The sequence below is a fragment of the Lutra lutra genome, chromosome 8 (assembly GCF_902655055.1).
Source record: "Lutra lutra chromosome 8, mLutLut1.2, whole genome shotgun sequence".
Lineage (NCBI taxonomy): Eukaryota > Metazoa > Chordata > Mammalia > Carnivora > Mustelidae > Lutra > Lutra lutra.
This window is the reverse complement of record NC_062285.1, coordinates 22,608,285-22,626,530: the sequence shown is the minus strand read 5'-3', so window position 1 is coordinate 22,626,530 and position 18,246 is coordinate 22,608,285. Positions and strand designations below refer to the sequence as shown.

Below are 18,246 nucleotides of genomic sequence, written 5' to 3'. Positions count from 1 at the left end.
GTTTTTCTCTGAGGTACAAGAATTCCTCTTTTAATATAAAAGATGATTTCTCCCCAGATTTTCCTTTTGAAGTGAATTTCTACCAACCAAATACTTTCTCTGTTATTTTTAAATTTTTATTATCGAAGTATAGTTGACATACAATATTAGCTTCAGAAGTATAACACAGTGATCAACAACTCTATAAATCACTCAGTGCTCACCATGGTAAGCGTCATCACCATTTGTCACCATATAAAGTTATTTCATCATTATTTCTTAAAAGTCACATCTATGTTACTCTGAGGAGAAAACCTCTGGAGCCTTGATTTAAGAGAAAATAAAAAATTTAGAAAACTAAGCAAAATCATATATCCAATAACTCAAAAATCTAATATGAACAATATTAATAGGAATACCAGTACCAATAACACCACCATGGTATACTCAAAATCTCAAAAGCAAAACCGCTGAAACTCTGGAACAATGATAATCAGCCTCAGGTATTTCCTAACCCCAGTAATCTCTTGCTAAATACTTTTGCAGGGCAAGACCTCCTCAGAAATTTATCATAACACTGATTAGAAGGGGACATGAAGTACCGCTAAAGGAAGCTCTGGTTTCCCTTTGGAATGATGGCTGGAGTGTTACCCAACAGCCTCAGTGGTTCCTGACATAAAACAAGGGTCAAATTACAAATATTGGTAACGATTACCAAAGAAAAAACAAAACCCTAACTTCTCAGGTTTTCATGCAAGATCTTCTAATGATTACTAAGTGTTCATAAGTCCCTTTTATAAAAGGTGCTTGGTATTTTTAAGTGATTTATTGTCCTAAGATAAAGAAATGTTTCCTTCCATCAAGTTTTGGTAAGTTTTAAGACTTGGAAAGTGATATTAGATTGCTTATTTTTAACTCTATTTTGTTTGAAGGAAAGATAAACCTTCATTTCTTTTTGTTTCTTATAGAAAAGTCTGTATTTTAGAAACCTTATCAAGAGAGATGGTCAGTGTTCCATGGACATATTCTTTATAAGCTACACATATCAAGGATACAAGTTAGCAGCTACTACACAGCCTTCTTGATGCAGTAAGGGGAGAGTCTATATAAAAATGCACCCACTTGGCACCTGGGTGGCTCAGTTGGTTAAACCTCTGCCTCCAGCTCAGGTCATGATTGTGGAGTTTTAGAATCAAGCCCCACATCGGGCCCCCTGCTCAGTGGGGAGTCAGCTTCTCCCTGTCCTTCTGTCCCCCTCCCCTGCTTGTGCTTGCTCTGTTTCTCTCAAATAAATAAATAAAAACCTCTTTAAAAAAAAAAATGCAGGGGCGCCTGGGTGGCTCAGTGGGTTAAGCCTCTGCCTTCGGCTCAGGTCATGATCTCAGGGTCCTGGGATCGAGCCCCGCATCGGGCTCTCTGCTCAGGAGGGAGCTTGCCTCCCCACCTCTCTCTGCCTGCCTCTCTGCCTACTTGTGATCTCGGTCTGTCAAATAAATAAATAAAAAATCTTAAAAAAAAAAATGCAGCCAATCCAGAAAGAACAAAACTGAGACAGATACACAGAGAAAGAAAACTGATGCCTGGTAACACAATTGAGCCCTTTTAAAGCTGTCCCCAAACCAAGCCTGTATTTGATCTTAGTCATTACATGAGCATTTACAACTTTTATGTAAACCAGTTTGGATTGTCTTCTGTAACTTGGAAATAACAGTTCTAACAAGCATTTAAGAGAACACACACTTAAATATCACTCATCACTATAAGGAAATGCATTTCAAATTCCATCCTGGCAAGCAGAACAACGCGAACACCAAAAGCCTAGTGAATGAGAAATTAATTATGTATCTATATAACAGAAACACTTCTCTTGATCAAACACTCCCCAAGTATCCCAAGTAAATTGAGGCAATATTTGCAGGAGTCCCAATTTGGGAGGCAAGGACTTCATTATAGGTCTACCTAATTACTTTATCCTATACATATATTCTAAATACAACAAATACATAGAGAGCCATCTGTAAGCTGTATCCCCAGTGTCTTCTAAGAAGCACGTATTTTCAGTTGAATGGTCTTAGCAATTCGTCAAAAATTCAAGTTCTAAAAGTAAAAGCAGTCAAAATAGAAATTTCAATTACAGTCAATTCAAAATAAAGAATTTTACATGATCAGTCGACATAAAATGATGCTGCACCTCACCAATCATGACAGAAATCCACATTAGTCAGTTTTGCTTATCAGACTAGGAAAGATTTTATAAGATGAACACTGTCTAGTACAAGCACGTTTGAAAAAAATGTGCCCTTCATCATGCTGGCTGTAGTGTACATGGATTCAACTCTTCTATCATTAGTCCTAGCCATTCCACTTGTGACAATTTATGCTAAGGAGATATTTGAACAATATAAGTGTAAGACTGCCATATTAGAAATGATACCCATATACACTAATGTGGAGTGATACAGATTTTTTAAGTACCAAAAAAAGTTACTAACTATCCTGTTCGGTAATAATAAAAGTTTTGTATAGTGTATATGTATGTACCCATATTAAGAAAAAAAAGATAAAAACAGTAAATGTTGACAGGGGCTATCTGTTGGTGGTAGAGAGAATTTGGAGATAATTTTTATTTCTTCCCTTAAACTTTTTGGATTATTTGGTCTTTTTCTTAACAATAAGAATGGAATGCTTTTACAATCAGTCAAAGTAAACAAACAAAACTATTTTTATCTTGGAACAAAATAATTCCATATTTCTCTTAGTTGTGACCCTGAGAAATCCCATGAAGGGAAAGTATCAAGGTCAGATAAGAAAGGTTTGGACATATTCTCAAAACATGCCCATTAGACTGTAAGGCCACACACACACACATGCACACCAGTATACAGTCATAACTCAATGCGTTATTTTATCCCACTAACTCAGTAACAGCCAAAAGAATAAAAAACAAGAACTAAACTACATTGTCATAGTTCTTTAGAGATCAACAAGTATGGCATATGGCCAAAAATGTAATGAGTTGAAAGCTACCTATTTACATACTTAGAATTCAAAGGATATAAATCTGTCTTCTCCATTTTTCCTATGACATTTAGACCTTCCTTTTAATCTCTTAAAGACAATACCAGTGATTAAAAACATTTATTTAAATTGTTTAAGAAATAAGCAATATAAACACATGTGATCCAGCCTATCACAGGTTTAAAGAACAAAGACTTTGTTTTACATAAGTTTATTTTGAATGATTGAAAATCTATGAATGGTTCACCACCAAAAATATGTCAAAACGTATTTGCTGATATTTTCTTATACCTTAAAAGATGATCACTTATTTTTTTTTAAAGATGATGATTTCTGACATACTCATGGAAGTCAATGAAGAAATGACATACACACCACTACTCTCTATCTAATCAACTATGAATGAAAAAAAGACTTGTAAAAATATAATTACGTTATCAATCATAAAGACCCCAAAAATTAAACTAAAAACTCCTCTCTAAATTTGTCCTGCCATTCTGAGTCCCTTTATGCTTTGTATAGTAGACTTTCCTTAAAGCTTATTATTTTTATCATTATTGACTTCAGAGTTTTAAGCCTATCCTGAATTTCTGCTATAGGCACCTCAAAATAATTATGTTTAGGGGCACCTGGGTGGCTCAGTCAGTTAAGTATCTGCCTGCCTGTGGCTCAGGTCATAATCCCAGGGTCAGGGCCCACATTAGGCTCCCTGCTGAGCTGGGAGTCTGCTTCTCCCTCTCCCTCCACCCCGCCTCCTGTTCATGCACGCTCTCTCGTGCTCGCTCGCTCTCACTCATTCTCCCTCTCAAGTAAATTTAAATTTTAATTAAAAAATAAAAAATGAAAGAATTAAGTTTACGATTTTGCTCTGAACCAGAAAGTAAAATCTGTCCTAAGACCTTAGAGGAAAAAGCACTTCAATTACTTCATTCCTCATTTTCCTTTGAGTCTCCTCACGACTATACATTTCTTTGCAAACCTCTTTCCATTAAGCCACATGGTATTCAACACATATTAGCTATCACTGTTTTTTAAATCAAGATTATCACAGGCACACCCTACAGAGACTTTTTATTCAGTGTGTGTGTGTGTGTGTGTGTTATGTACGTGTGTGTGTGTGTGTGTGTGTGTGTGTGTGTTCACTGGTCCTCAGAAAGATTCAGGATGTGGGTATCTAACTATCCAGCTCTTCCTCTGCCTGTGTTTGAAGTTTAGCTCCACCGTTTCCAGCTGCGTGACTTAGGCAAGTTACTTGACTTCATCAAGCCTCAGTGCCTTTATCCGTAAAAGAGACAATAAAGTACCTATGTCGTACAGTGTTCTGAGGATTAAATTAGCTAATATCTATAAAGCTTACACTTGTGCTGGCCAGATGGTAATTACTCAATAAATTTTTGCTGTGATTATTATCAAAAGTCCAAAGACTTTTTAAAATAAGAAAGTGTGGGGCGCCTGGGTGGCTCAGTGGGTTAAGCTGCTGCCTTCGGCTCAGGTCATGATCTCAGAGTCCTGGGATCGAGCCCCGCATCGGGCTCTCTGCTCAGCGGGGAGCCTGCTTCCTCCTCTCTCTCTGCCTGCCTCTCTGCTTGCTTGTGATCTCTCTGTCAAATAAATAAAAATAAAAAAAAATCTTAAAAAAAAAAATAAAGTGTGACAGGAACCCTCACTGCAGGCGTGGCAAAGGAGGGTTCAGTGTTTGAGAGAGAAGTTTGCAGTTTGTATCTAAAGCCTTCAAAACTGCTAGGACTTAGCAATTTTGTATTTGGGCACATACTAAGGTGTGGTAGGCAGAACAGCGAATGCCCCCGCCCCAAAAAGAATTGTTTCCATCCTAATCCACAAAACCTGCAATAATGTTACCTTAGCTAGCAACAGATATGACTAAAGATCTTAAAAAGAGATTATTTTAGGTTATGCAGGTAAGGCCCAGTGTGATCACAAGGAGGATGGAGGAAGGTTAGAGTCAGAGAAGGAGAAGCGATGAAGGAAGCAGAGGTGAGAAAGACGGGAGATGCCGCGCACTTCTGGTTTTGAAGATGGAGGAAGAAGTCGCAAGCCAAGAAACACAGGTGACCTCTAGAAGCTTGAAAAGGCAGAGAAACACCTGTCCCCTCAAGCTTCCAGAAGGAAACAACTCAGGCAAAACCTTGATTTTAGGATTTCTGATCTCCAGCATTATAAGATAATAAATTTGTATTGCTTTAAGCCGCTAAGTTTGTGGTGATACCTTATGGCAGCAACAGGAAACCAGTATGTAAGGCAATAACAGAGATGTGAAGAAAAGATTTATATGAAGGATAAATGCTATTTTATTTATAATAGTGAGAAATTAGAAGCAACCTACATATCCTAAATAGTTGATTGCTTTGAACAAATGGAACTTTCATAAAATGAAATATCACACAACAATTAAAAACCAAGTTTACAAATATATTTAGTAACAAGGAAAACCTCAAAATTTTCTCACTGAAAAAAGAAAGCTATAAATTATTTTAATGTTAATGAAGACCTGTCAAATAAAGATACAATACAAATTCTCAACAGTGTTTACTATGCATGAACAGCATATGTAAGTTTTATTTTGAAATTTTCTTCATTTGTGTAGCATCAGTACTTTCCAGTAAACCATAATCTCAAGGAAAATAATGCAGCTGTCTTGTTACTGCTGTATCCCCATCGTGCCGCAAAGTAAATGACACATAAACCACTCAAAAATTACATGCTGAATGAATAAATGAGTATCTTTTCAGTATTTCCCAATGTTTTCCACCCTTGGGACTTCTGGGATTCTAGCAGAGTTATGGTTCCCAAGTCCAAATAGTCCCCTTTCTTAATACGGTGAGATATATGTCTTGATTTGTGATCTCCACAAAGTAGCTCTCTTCCCTATTACTCTGTAAAGTAATTACCAGAAGGTTTGTTTACAATGGTATCTAATCCCTATAACTGCAAGGTCATCCCTCTGAAAATTATTTCTAAGTCTTTAAATTCATCTGTATGATTCTTTCATCAATTTCATCAAGTGACTTTAATAAGCACCCAACACTCGTATTGCCTTTTTTCAGGCTAATGTAACTTATTAAAGCAACATTTTATTAGTTTGCTGTTCAAAATATAGTAAATTGAGAAATACGAAGATCCTAAATTAAGACTAAAATATAAGGCTATATTCTCTTTTTGAAGTATAACTTGTTTGGGGAAAATGAATATATTTACTGAAGAATGTATGACAAATATGTCTATAAAGCCATACGTATATATGTTTGTGCTTTGTTTTTCTGTTTTCTTTTAATGGAATCACAAGCGCTTTGACTTTTACAATCACAGGAGAAATGTAAAAGACGATCTCTTTTCAGAAGCAGAACTCTGTATTTTAAGTATGTTTCCCTTGCCAAATCCTAAAAATGCCAACCCACAAAACAATCTAGAAAAATGATGGATTCATATCTTTTCCCCCAAGCCATGGTCACCAACATTCTGACATTTCAAAATCAACAAGAGAAATCACTGGATGGAGAGCAAGGTACAGATAAATGGTCAGTATTACGTCAAATCAATAATGACTGTCATTAAATCTAAATAGTCAAAGAATATAATTTAAACAAATGACTTAGCAACAATAACCACAAAGTAAATGGAAGCCACAGAAATAAAATGCCTCTGAAGAGGCAGAGAAATTACTCTGGTACTTTAATAATCATCTAAATCTCAGGGTTTTCAGGATAAATGTAAGCAAGGCAAAATTATTTACTTAGTATCTCTAATTTGATCTATGAAACTTCATAGCCTAATTAGATTGTGTATCTATAAATCCTTCATAATATGGGTTCTTCCTGGACCCAAATTTTCCTATAATTAAGGCATGTGCCAAAGCCTATGAGGGTCTCGTTTGTGCCACAAGACTCAGGCACTTGTTTTTTACTTGAGTTTCACTCATTAAGTACTAAGGGATTATTAAATTCACTATTGTCTTTGAACAAAAACTCACTAATGGATGCTAAAGAGCTATGATGACTAACTCTGATGGAGTTGTTTTACTTTAGTCCAAGGGGTTTTGTTCAGTTTGTGTTGATTTAAAGTCCTAAAATGGAAAGAATTGGTGGATAACAGTAAAAGCAACTATTGGTCCAGGTAAAGTAATGGTACTTATAGTTGAAATCTCAACTATTTGAGATTTGAGATTTTCCAAAACTGAGATGCAATTTTTTTGCTTTTAGGCAGGGTAAGAACTGATTGGCACTATTCCTACAAAGCACTTTTTAGGGAATATTCCTGATAAACTCATCAGCAAAGCAAAAGGCCAAAATCCTAAAAAGGCTCTAGATACCAACAAATACTGAATTCTACATGCAACCTTAATCTCCCTATTTTATGTAATAATCCTTCTGTAATGACTTACAGATTTGCTATCATATATGAACCTCTTCTTTTCAATTTTCCATACAAAGAGGTAATAGTTCTTGAGAGGAATAAAAGGTAAAAAATAAAACCCTTCAACTTCATTATTTTCACCATAGCTCATTTTAACATACGATTAAAAGTCTACATTGATGGGGTGCCTGGGTGGCTCAGTGGGTTAAAGCCTCTGCTCGGGTCGTGATCCCAGGGTCCTGGGATTGGGCCTGCATCGGGCTCTCTGCTCAGCAGGGAGCCTGCTTCCACCTCTCTCTCTCTGCCTGCCTCTCTGCCTACTTGTGATCTCTGTCTGTCAAATAAATAAATGAAATCTTTAAAAAAAAAAAAAGTCTACATTGTGTTCAAACCAACTTATCTCAAAAAACTTGGTTATTTTGAGAAAATTTCATGTTTTATCATGCAGCACAAAAAAAAAATCTGTTATCTGTTAAAATGCCACATATAATCATGCATACAAAACCCTCAGTGATTCTACTTATTTGGCCACTCTCCAACACACACACATACACACACACAGAGACATGGACACACACACACACACATATGAACACGTTTATCTCCTACATGATACTTATTAACATCCTTCAAAACACTACCCATGCACCACACTTTGGGAAATGCTGACTTAACTCACCACCCCCCAAAGAAAAATGACCTCTGTGATCCAGATTTAATAACTAAGTTTAAACTTGTCACAGTACAATGGTATCTACTTCAAGCTATACATATTTCATAGCAAACATGACTCTAGTTCATTTATTCATTTGTACATTCATCCAACAAGTATGTATAAGCAATGTTCTAGACAAAGTCTATCTTATAATGGAACTTATATCCTTGTGGGGTGGGGGAAAACAAACAATAAATAAATAAGTACATAATACATCTAACAATGAAAAGTATTATGGGAAAAGAAACAATAGAGTAATAAGCTAAATAGTGTAGGAGAAGGGATTAGTTCTATTTTTATACAGGATGGTTAGAGAATATCTCAATAGCAAAAACCTGAAGGAAATGAAGGAGCAGGCAGATATGTGGAAGAACTTTCTAGAACAGAAGGAAAAGACACTGCGAAGGCCCAGAGATTGGGAGCATGCTTATTGTGTAGGAGGATCAGCAAGAAGACTGGTATAGACTGAACGTGCCCCTCCAAATTCTTATGTTGAAACTCTGGCTCCTAATGCTTCAGATGAAGCCATGAAGGTGGTCTGGATGAACAGGATGGTCTAAGAGTCATGGGCGAGCTGACCTCTTCTCTCTGCTCTCAGCCATGTGAAGACAAAGGCGAAGTCGGGACTCTGATACGTGGAGCAGGGCCCTCACCAGAATTCAACCACACTGCCATGCTGATCTCGAACTTCCCAGCCTCCAGAACCATGAGAAATGAATGTCTGTGGTTCACGAGCCACCCAGTCTATGGTACTGTTACAGCAGCACAAACTCACTAACTTACTAAGACAGCCAGCAGGCCTGGAATGGAGAAAGCCAGAAACGTGCTCAGAGAGGGAAAGGGGTTGCTCTAGCCCAACCAGGACTGTGGCCAGAGGACTTGAGCTTTCACTGAGTGATATAAGAAACCTCTCAGAAGTTTTAATCCGAGGAATGACTTAATCTACTGCATTTCTAAAGGGTCACGCTGACATTAGAGGAGTCAAAATAAACTAGAGGAGACAGAGCAGAAGCAAGGAGACCAGTAAAAAGGCTACTGCAATAATCCTTTGCCCAGGTCTCCTAAGAAAGAACCCAAGGCAAAGCTTAGCTGCAGACACTCTTTCTGGGAGGCAAAATCAAAAGAGTAAGGGGTAGTGAGGCAGGGAGGAGGGAAAGCAAACAAAAGGCAGTATAGTACTCAACTGGTCACAGCTTCACAAGAAAACCCAGCCTACCGTGGTAATGCGGTTACATGTCTCACTCCTCAAAGGCAGGAGGAGGGATGAATGGAAGGTGACAGAAGTCCTGATGCTGTTTGATCTAAAGCAACACTTCCCACATCCCCATGTGTACTTGAGCAGGGACCACTGGTAGGGGGAGGAAGAGAGAGGATGTATCTGCTGACTCCTTCCTCATCGTGTCTCCTCCTGATCAGAAGTCACCCCATGAGGCATGTGTAGGAAAACACTCCTGTGGTTCTCCTTTACTCACACACTATTACATACTCACAACACTTCTGACACCAGTTGGATGTCCATGGTTCACTTTAATTCTGATGCTAACCGGAGTTGGCCTTAAGTTAAGAGCTCAGACTCATAAGACTACCCCAAGTCTGACACCAATCGCAAGTACTAACCAACATGCTCCAGGTTACCTACAACTTCGTCCGGCTTGGCTACGAATCCAGGGTTCCCACAACCCCCTCCTTGGGTTCCATCATTTGCTAGAACACCTCACAGAACTCACACAATGCTTATGTTTGACAGTTTATTATATAGTAAAGGACACGACAAACAGCCAGATGAAGAGATACATAGGGTAATGTCTGGAAGAATCCAGAGCACAGGAGCTTCTGTCCCCATGGAGCTGGGGTGCACCATCCCTACGGCATGTGGATGTGTTTACCAACCCAGTTGTTCTCTGAACAACTTTTAGGATTTTTATGGAGGTTTCTTCACATAAGCACGATCAATCAACAACGTAATCTCCAGCCCCTCTCCCTCCCAGAGGTTAGGGGATGAGGCTGAAAGTCCCAAGCTTCTCATTACCCTCAGTCTGTCTAGTGACCAGCCCCCATCCTGAAGCAATCTGGGAGCAGAGCAAGAGTTGCCTCATTAGAACAAAAGACACTCCTGCCACCTAGAAAATTCCAAGGGATTTAGGAGCTCTGTGTCAGGAACCAGGGTCAAAGACTACATCTGAGAACAAAAGGGGCTCCTAGTGCTCTTACCACTGAGGAAGTTATAAGGGTTTTAGGAGCTCTATGCCAGGAACTGGGGGCAGAGACCAATATATGTGTATTTTCGATTATTATACAGGCATGACTCTTTCTCTCCTCTCCACTTAGTGTTCTGTTAGTCAACGCCTCTGGACAGCCTCTGGAGCAACATTTCAGTCCAGACACTGCGGGTGGCTTGAGCATGTCATGAAGTGTGGACTGGCAGTGTTACGGGGTGAGGCCACAACAGCAGAGCTGGAGACTATGCCGAACAAGCAGCTCAGGGCCTGGCAGGCAGGTGGAGTCAAGCGAATCTGGGCTGGCACGTAAATGAAGTCTGACAAAACAGGAGCGAGATTATGGATGAGGTGGTAAAGGTGAGGACAGAGAGGAATGGTTGAATTATAAATTGAGTTTGAAGGGAGATCCCGTGGACTTTGCTAAGTAAGTCAAAGAGAAGAAACACAGATGACTCAAGACTCAGGGGTGGGTCCCCGGAAGAATGGAGACACCCGTTGCTGGGAGGAGGAAGGCTGCGAGAGCATGAAGTTCTGAAGGGGTAAGGAGAACCAGGAGCTCAGTTCTGTACACCTCTAGGGAGAAAAAAAAAATGGAGATAATGAGAACATGAACAAATCTAGCCTTATCGAAATACTACAGAGAAGCTTACATCAGAGCTGGTCAGCACCGTCAGCATCATCAGAGGTGATGCACGCTGGTGCTTGTGCGGAGCCCTGGCACTTCCTCTCACTCACCCACTCACTGGCCCCGGCTCTTCTCCCACAGCTCCCTCAGTGCCCTCCTGTTCCCCAGCAGGCATTTCCCAACACATGCTCTAAGGAACATTATTTTACATGATGCTAGTAAGTGTGATCCTCTTACTAGCATCTAGTAGTCTAGATGCTAAAAAAAAAAAAAAAAAAAAAAAAAAAAAGCATATTCATGGCTCAAATACATATGGGAAGTGCAGATTTAACTTTTGGTATATTAATGTGTCCTGAGACTTTCATGGGACAATATCGTATGAAGAGTTTCCGAAACTTACTTGATCATCAAGGCAAACTTATTAATATCCCTGTGAAGATAATTACACAGGAAACCAGCCAGGAAATGATAACTAACCCAAGAATTCATTTTGGTCCTTAGTTCACCTGGGTTTGTAATATCAAATCACTCCTTGAAATCCTTTACCTTCGTGGCATGGTGTTCTTTTGGTTCTCCTTGCTCTCTAATTTTTCCTGCTCAGTTTCCCTCTGTGAATACTATTTTTCTACCCAGCCCCACAATGTCACTGTTCCTCAGTATTCCATACTGTTGGTCCTCTTCTCTACACTCAACATGTATATAGAAACAAACGTTTATCTCTGATCCCATTGATCCCCGGACCAAAATGCACAAGCAGCCACCTATGTGGCATTTCTGTGGGTCATATGGACAAACTCTGTGACTCTAAAATGGAACCTATTATTTCCCCCCTACCTTGATTTTTAGGACTATTCCATTTGATAAATCACCCACATTAGAAACCTCAGTAACTAACACCCAAATGACTACCAGGTTTTGCTGATTTTTAGATCCTATATATATATAACCTGAGTCATCTTCTCCATTCATTGGCTTTGCCTAAATTCATTATCTCTGAACAATAATTTCCTACCTGTCCACCATGCCTCTATACCCTACTCCCCACCACCACCACCTTCTGGTCACACGGTACAATTTCTAGAACCTAATCAACAGGTTCTTTAACTTTCATTTGCTAACCAGACCTAGGAGATAAAAATCCAAGGACCTTATCAGGTTGTACAGCATGTCATGATTTGGTACCTCATAAACATCTACTTTTTTGGAGCACTTAAACTGCAATATTTTAAAACTTGTAGCTCTCCATGTTTGTATGCTCCATGTTTGCTATTTCATGTCTGTGTGTGCACAGGAAGTTTCTTTCTGTCTGGTATAATCTTTCTCTTCTTAACTATCTGAAAAACTATCATCTTCCAAAATCCTGCAGGGAAAAATATCGTAAGAAAACTGAACAGCAAATCACCAATTATAAAAAAGAATATACCAATGACAACATGAACAAGTCACAAAATAAATACAAATAAGTATATGAAAATGTTCAACTTCTCTTTTTTTTTTTTTTTAAGATTTTATTTATTTGTCAGAGAGAGAGGAGAGCGAGCGAGCACAGGCAGACAGAATGGCAGGCAGAGGCAGAGGGAGAAGCAGGCTCCCCGCCAAGCAAGGAGCCCGATGTGGGACTCGATCCCAGGATGCTGGGATCATGACCTGAGCCGAAGGCAGCTGCTCAACCAACTGAGCCACCCAGGCGTCCCGAAAATGTTCAACTTCTTAAGTAATATCAGCAGTATAACTTATGTACTATACACAGGAATTGTACAAGCTCTATGTATACAGTTTCATTAAATCCTCCTGTCAAGCCTATTAGTAGTAGTATCCTGATTTCAATCAATAAGGACATCCCATACAATTAACTAAGGAAAACTAGTTACAAAACAACGTGGGGAAAAAGAAAAGGAGCTAAGATTTTACCAAGTACCTACACTATATTTCATACATCAACTGTTTCAGTTTACATTCACACACCCTATGAGAAGGTATTACGGTATCCGTCTCACAGGTAGGGTATCGGGGCTCAGAAAGTCTAATAGCTTTCTAGTATTCATGCAGCTAATATATGCCAGTTCTGCCTTACTCCTAAATAATGGTATTAACTTTAGCACTCAGAGAAATAGATGGAGTAATTCCAAAATCATTGAATAGGAGAGCAGGGAAATGGACACAAAGCAGATTCAGGTTAGGAAATCTATTCCCTCGTGGATCAGTAAGCTTTCTAGAGAATCAAGAGGGCAAAATAGAATTTTCTGCTCTCTTCATTGCCCTTCTCTTTTACCTCTTCATACATATTCATTCCATATCATCTTCTGTGGCTATAAATAATTCTTTCCTTCACTGATCTATTCCTGAATAATTCAAATCTAGTCTGAAAGCTCTTTGACAACTTCGAATATTTAACCATGAGTCTCTTCTAAAGCCATTTTTAACATGTAATAACTTTCTATAACTTTAAGATTTTTGTTAATAACTGCTCATATTTGCTGAGCACTTACCACATCCAAGCACTATTGGCACGCTTGATTTTCACTTATTTACAATTTTCACACTTCCCCTTCGAGATACGTACTACTTCAGAAAAGGAAACTGAGGCACAGAAAGTTTAGTTTTTGCCCAAGTTCACAAAGCTAGGATGTACCAGGCTTTCTGACAATAAATCTGTGCTCTTGACAGTCAGTCCTGCATAAACACTGTCTGCTGTTACTATCTCATAGTGCTACGAACATACTGATTTAAGACCAAACTACTATGAAAACAAACCACCGTATTTCAAATGATTCGACAGTACTAAATGATTGTCAGAGGCGGTTTAAATATCAAATATTAAAAGAATGAGACAGCATTTGCAAAATTAAAAAATGGGGACATCTGAATGATTCCTAAAAGCATTTGGCAGGTGAGTGTATGCGTTCCCCTACTGATGTTTCTTCCAAGTGAGTGGTTTCTATTCATTTTAAACCCCTCACCCATCCTATCTCTTCTTCCATGGAAAGCAGATTGACTTCTCTAGTTGGCTAATTTGTGAAAAATAAACTAGGTATGCTTGCTCAGCGCCACCAGTCCTCCTCCTGGGGAATAGCTACCCACTTAAAAGATATGCTGCTTCATTGTCTGGTTGAACACTAGCTGACCCATCTGGTCCTCTCACTACCTACATCCTCCAACTCAGCCTTTATTAGTAATAAAAATCATACAAATTTGTATTTCCTATTTGACTTACTCCTCTGTTTTCTTCCTCTCTTTGTTCCGAATTATGAAGAGGGGTACTATTTACTGAGCCCCCCAAAAGCCCCAACGGATAGCTCATAATACAAATTAAACTGGTCATCAACACATTAGGACAGGGTAAGTAATCTGATCTATGGAAAATAGTAATATTCTGCAGTGAAGTAAGCATTTTCATCAGAGAAAAGATAGGTAATTCTATCATCCAATGGAAAGTGAGGGTTCTCCTTTGTTCAATATACAAAACTCATCCCACCTATTTCACCTTTGTATTTCAAGTTTGGAAAAAAATAATCTAGTAATTCCTATAACTAACAGAGAACAAAAGATACATATTTTCAAACGGGACAAATTTTTACCTCACTTCACTTCAATTCTGGCAACAAGTTATTTAAGAACAACTATGGGAAAAGAGGCATGAAGAGGGCATTTTTACAATCCCAAGGAAAAAATATATATTAAAAAAAAAAATCAAGCAGTTCAAATTCTAGCTCCTTACAACTGATATTTCCAAAACATCCCCAGGTAACATTCAGATCTACATTTAATCATAATATACTTGCCCGATTCAGTTATAAGCACACCTAATTACAAAGTGGTTCAGTAGGTCCTCAAGTTGGCATATAAGTCATTGAGAAATAAAGATAAAAGAAATTCAGAAAATAATGATTGACAAATCATTGACATTTTAAGAGAAAATACTAAGGCTCAGTAATCCCTACTAAATATGACTGTTTATGACTAAAAGTCAAAATTAACACCTTAAAAGACCTTTAGAAATTATTTGGTAGGGTAGGCCTTTTTACTTTTAAGGATGTCTCAGTAGTTGACCATATATATGATAGTAATCAGCTAGAGCTTTCTTTATTCACTACCTTATGCCACATTTTATTCGTTCTCTAATATTATACTTTATAAGAAAAAATCCTATTTGGTACCTATTCATATCTGCAGGTGTCTTGCAGGCCCCACCAATATATAACCCATGAAACTACTTCTACTGCTTTCTGAAAGGAGAGATTTTCACTTGGAAGTCTCATTACCCAAGACTTTATAGACTGCACAGGCATAAATAATATCAAAGAAGTAATAAGTGCTTCCTATACAGGGCAACATGTACTGAAAAATGTGAAAGCTATTTGTTGTACTTGTGGCCATCATGAATCTTGCCTGTTTTCTATATTTGAAAATTTACCATATTTTGAGTCCCCTCTTTCCAAAACAGAAGCCAGAACTCACTTTCCCACCTTCCTCTGCTGGCAGTGGGATCCAATGTTCACCAATCAACTGCATCCATACAGTACTTTAATTCAGAAGTAGTAACATGAGGCAGCAAATAAAAATCCCATCATTTTCGTGACAGAGATGATAGAAGCATCCACCCTTCAGAGAAAAATAGGGATGGCACTTCTCAGATCCAGCCCCCAGCATCACTGGTGAAAGTTGTGATGTCAGCATGTAGCTTTGTAGAGGGGCAGGGCCCAGAGTATGATTTGAGCTGTGCTTCTGTTCACCTAACCTGTTCGTCGGGTGTCCTGTAGATTCTGTGAGCTTCCAAATGTCCTTTAGTATATATGTTTTTTGGTTGTTTTTTTTTTCTGCTTAGGTTAGCTAGAGAATAGATTATGGGTTTGCAACAAAGAGTTCCATGTTACACAAAAATTGGGGCTGGCAAACTATGCTTTTATCAACATAATGGTAGAATGATTACCAACTCAATAATCAACTCAGCAGTCATCTGCAGAAAGTGTATCACAAGTGTGGTACTGTGCTAGAAGCAGTACAAGAACAAAAAGGAAGGGGAGGAGGCAGAGGCCAGATCTCCCAGGCAGAAGAGTAAGAAGATAGGACTGTGACTCAAAACCTCAAAGGGAATCCATGCAAGCAGGGAAGTGAATGACATGATTCAGTTTACTGTGCAAAAGATCATTCTCTTCCTATGTGGAGATAGGGTGGAGCAGGAAAGCAAAGTAGAAACAGGGGAGTAATTGGGAAACTATTCTAAAAAAGTTTAGATTCAGGATGTAGCAGTGGCAACAGAAGTATGTGTACAGATTCAGTTTGCATTGGCTGATAGAAGATACTTAACTGTTTCACTAACCAAAAAAATGTCAGTTAAAATCATACAAATCAGCAAAAGTTAAAAATGGCTAATATAAATCCTGATGAATATGTAGTCGAGGGAGGCATTCATAAACCTCTGAAAAGCAATTTGCTATATTATCTAGCAAGTTTAAAAAAAATTATCCTAACTTTTGACTTAATAACTAGCACATAGTCTCAGATTGTTAAATGAATTAATTCAACTTTTAGAAAACACAGTTAAAGAGAAAATTAGGATTTATGCTCAAGGCTGTAATTGCAGCACATTTATATTGAAAAAAAAATTGGGGTATAATCAAATGTTCAACCCTTAAGGAGTGGTTGAATTATAGCTTATGATAAAGTACTAAGCAAACGTTAAAATCATGTTCATTAAGGGGTTTCAAGATATGGGAAAATATGCTGACATTATAAAATCTTACAAAATTAACAAAGAATAAAGAGTTCCAGAACTTTTTTTTAAGTTTATTTATTTAAGTAATCTCTACACCCAACATGGGATTGAAACCCATGACCCCCAAATCAAGAGTCCCATGCTCTTCTAACTGAGCCAGCCAGGCACCCCCCTTTTGTCTTCCTGTTGGTTCAGTTTTGATAAGAGAACTGAATGTAGAGAGCCAGCAAATAACTGGTAATAAAAATTGGTAATAAAAATCACTACCCTACTCTACACTCAAAACTCAATACATATGCCCAGAAAACTCATGTTCAATTCATTATATATTGTATCTTACACTAAAATTTTTTTGTTGCCCTTGGTACTAAAAAAAGGAAGCAGGCAAGTTTCAATGTTGTGGTTGTCATAGTAATTTAAGAATAAACACGCATGTTCGAAGTCTACTTGTCACTCTGTATCTCCAGCACCTAGACAGTAACTGGAGTTCAAGAACTATTTTTGAGCGAACATCACCGAAAATAAACCTTTCGGTTCCAGCTTATCACCACAGAAATTTAAAACCTCAAAATGAAAAAGGTACATACAAGTCACAGCGATAGTGATAATTTATAATGTTTGGGGTGGCTACAATGCATGAGGCACTATTTAAACATTTTACCCGCCTTATCTTTGATCCTCATAATAATCCTTCTCTGGAAAATTCCCTTTTCCATTTTTAAGGCCAGGAAACAGGTTCAAAGATGTAAAGGAACCAGCCCAAGGTCACAACCAAGTTTCCAGGCCGCTCTTCCGGCGCCTCAATGTAGCCAGACAAGACACGCCGCTGTTTCTTTTCCGCGGTCAGAAAGGAACAGGTTTTTCCTCCATGCTTTCCCTCCACAGTTCATTGACGCTCCCCTAACTTCTACCCTGCACTGCAGCTATCCCTTTGAAGATCCTTCGCTCACCGGCCAAGACCCCCATCGACCTCCCCTCCCCGCCGCGACGTCCTCGGGGGTAAAGAAGCAGGTGTCCACGCCTCTAGGTGGCCCCACACTTGGAACCCGGGCCTGGGCCCAGCCAGGGGCTCGCCCATCCCCCTTCGCCGGTACCCTCTCAGTTTGGCTCTCCAGCCTCGCCTCGCGGGTCAGGACTCACAAACCGAGTCCACACAGACTCCGCGTGGGCCCCTGGGAAAAGCCTCGCGGAGGGAGGAAGGGAGTCTCCGCCCGGAGTAGTCCGACTACGCGCCGGGGCGGTTTCCACGACAACGAGAGCGCCCCTCCCCCGCCCCCCACACACACACCCCGCGCTCCAGACTCCGCCCCCGGCGCCTTGTCGCTTCGCCCCTCCTCCGCACCCGAGCTGGGACCAGCCGCGCGGCGCGAACCGCGAGAGAGATGGGGTGAGCTCTCTCACCTCTCAGCGCCTGGTGCATGCCCCCAATGCCGCTATACAGCTCCAGGACGCGCAGGGGCTCCATGCCCACGCCGCCGCCGCCGCCACCTCGGAGCTAGGCCTGCCGGTCCCTTTCTCGTCCTTTTTCCGCCCGCCCTGCTCCCTCGCCTCTGGTTCCGCGGCGTTTCAGTTCCCCCTTTCCTGCCGCTACCAGCTCGGAGAG

The 18,246-nt window shown here is 39.5% G+C and overlaps 1 protein-coding gene across 2 annotated transcripts in view; it reads right to left on the bottom strand.

The window, feature by feature from the left end:
• Positions 1-18,246, bottom strand: part of TRDMT1 (tRNA aspartic acid methyltransferase 1) — a 52,946-nt gene extending 34,700 nt beyond the window's left edge. The window contains exon 1 of one of the 2 annotated variants that reach the window (XM_047742232.1): positions 18,045-18,246. In XM_047742232.1, coding sequence (XP_047598188.1) covers positions 18,045-18,108 — 64 coding nt within the window. In that variant the 5' untranslated portion in view covers positions 18,109-18,246. The remainder of the gene's footprint in view (positions 1-18,044) is intronic. The other variant, XM_047742231.1, reaches the window with a different exon arrangement.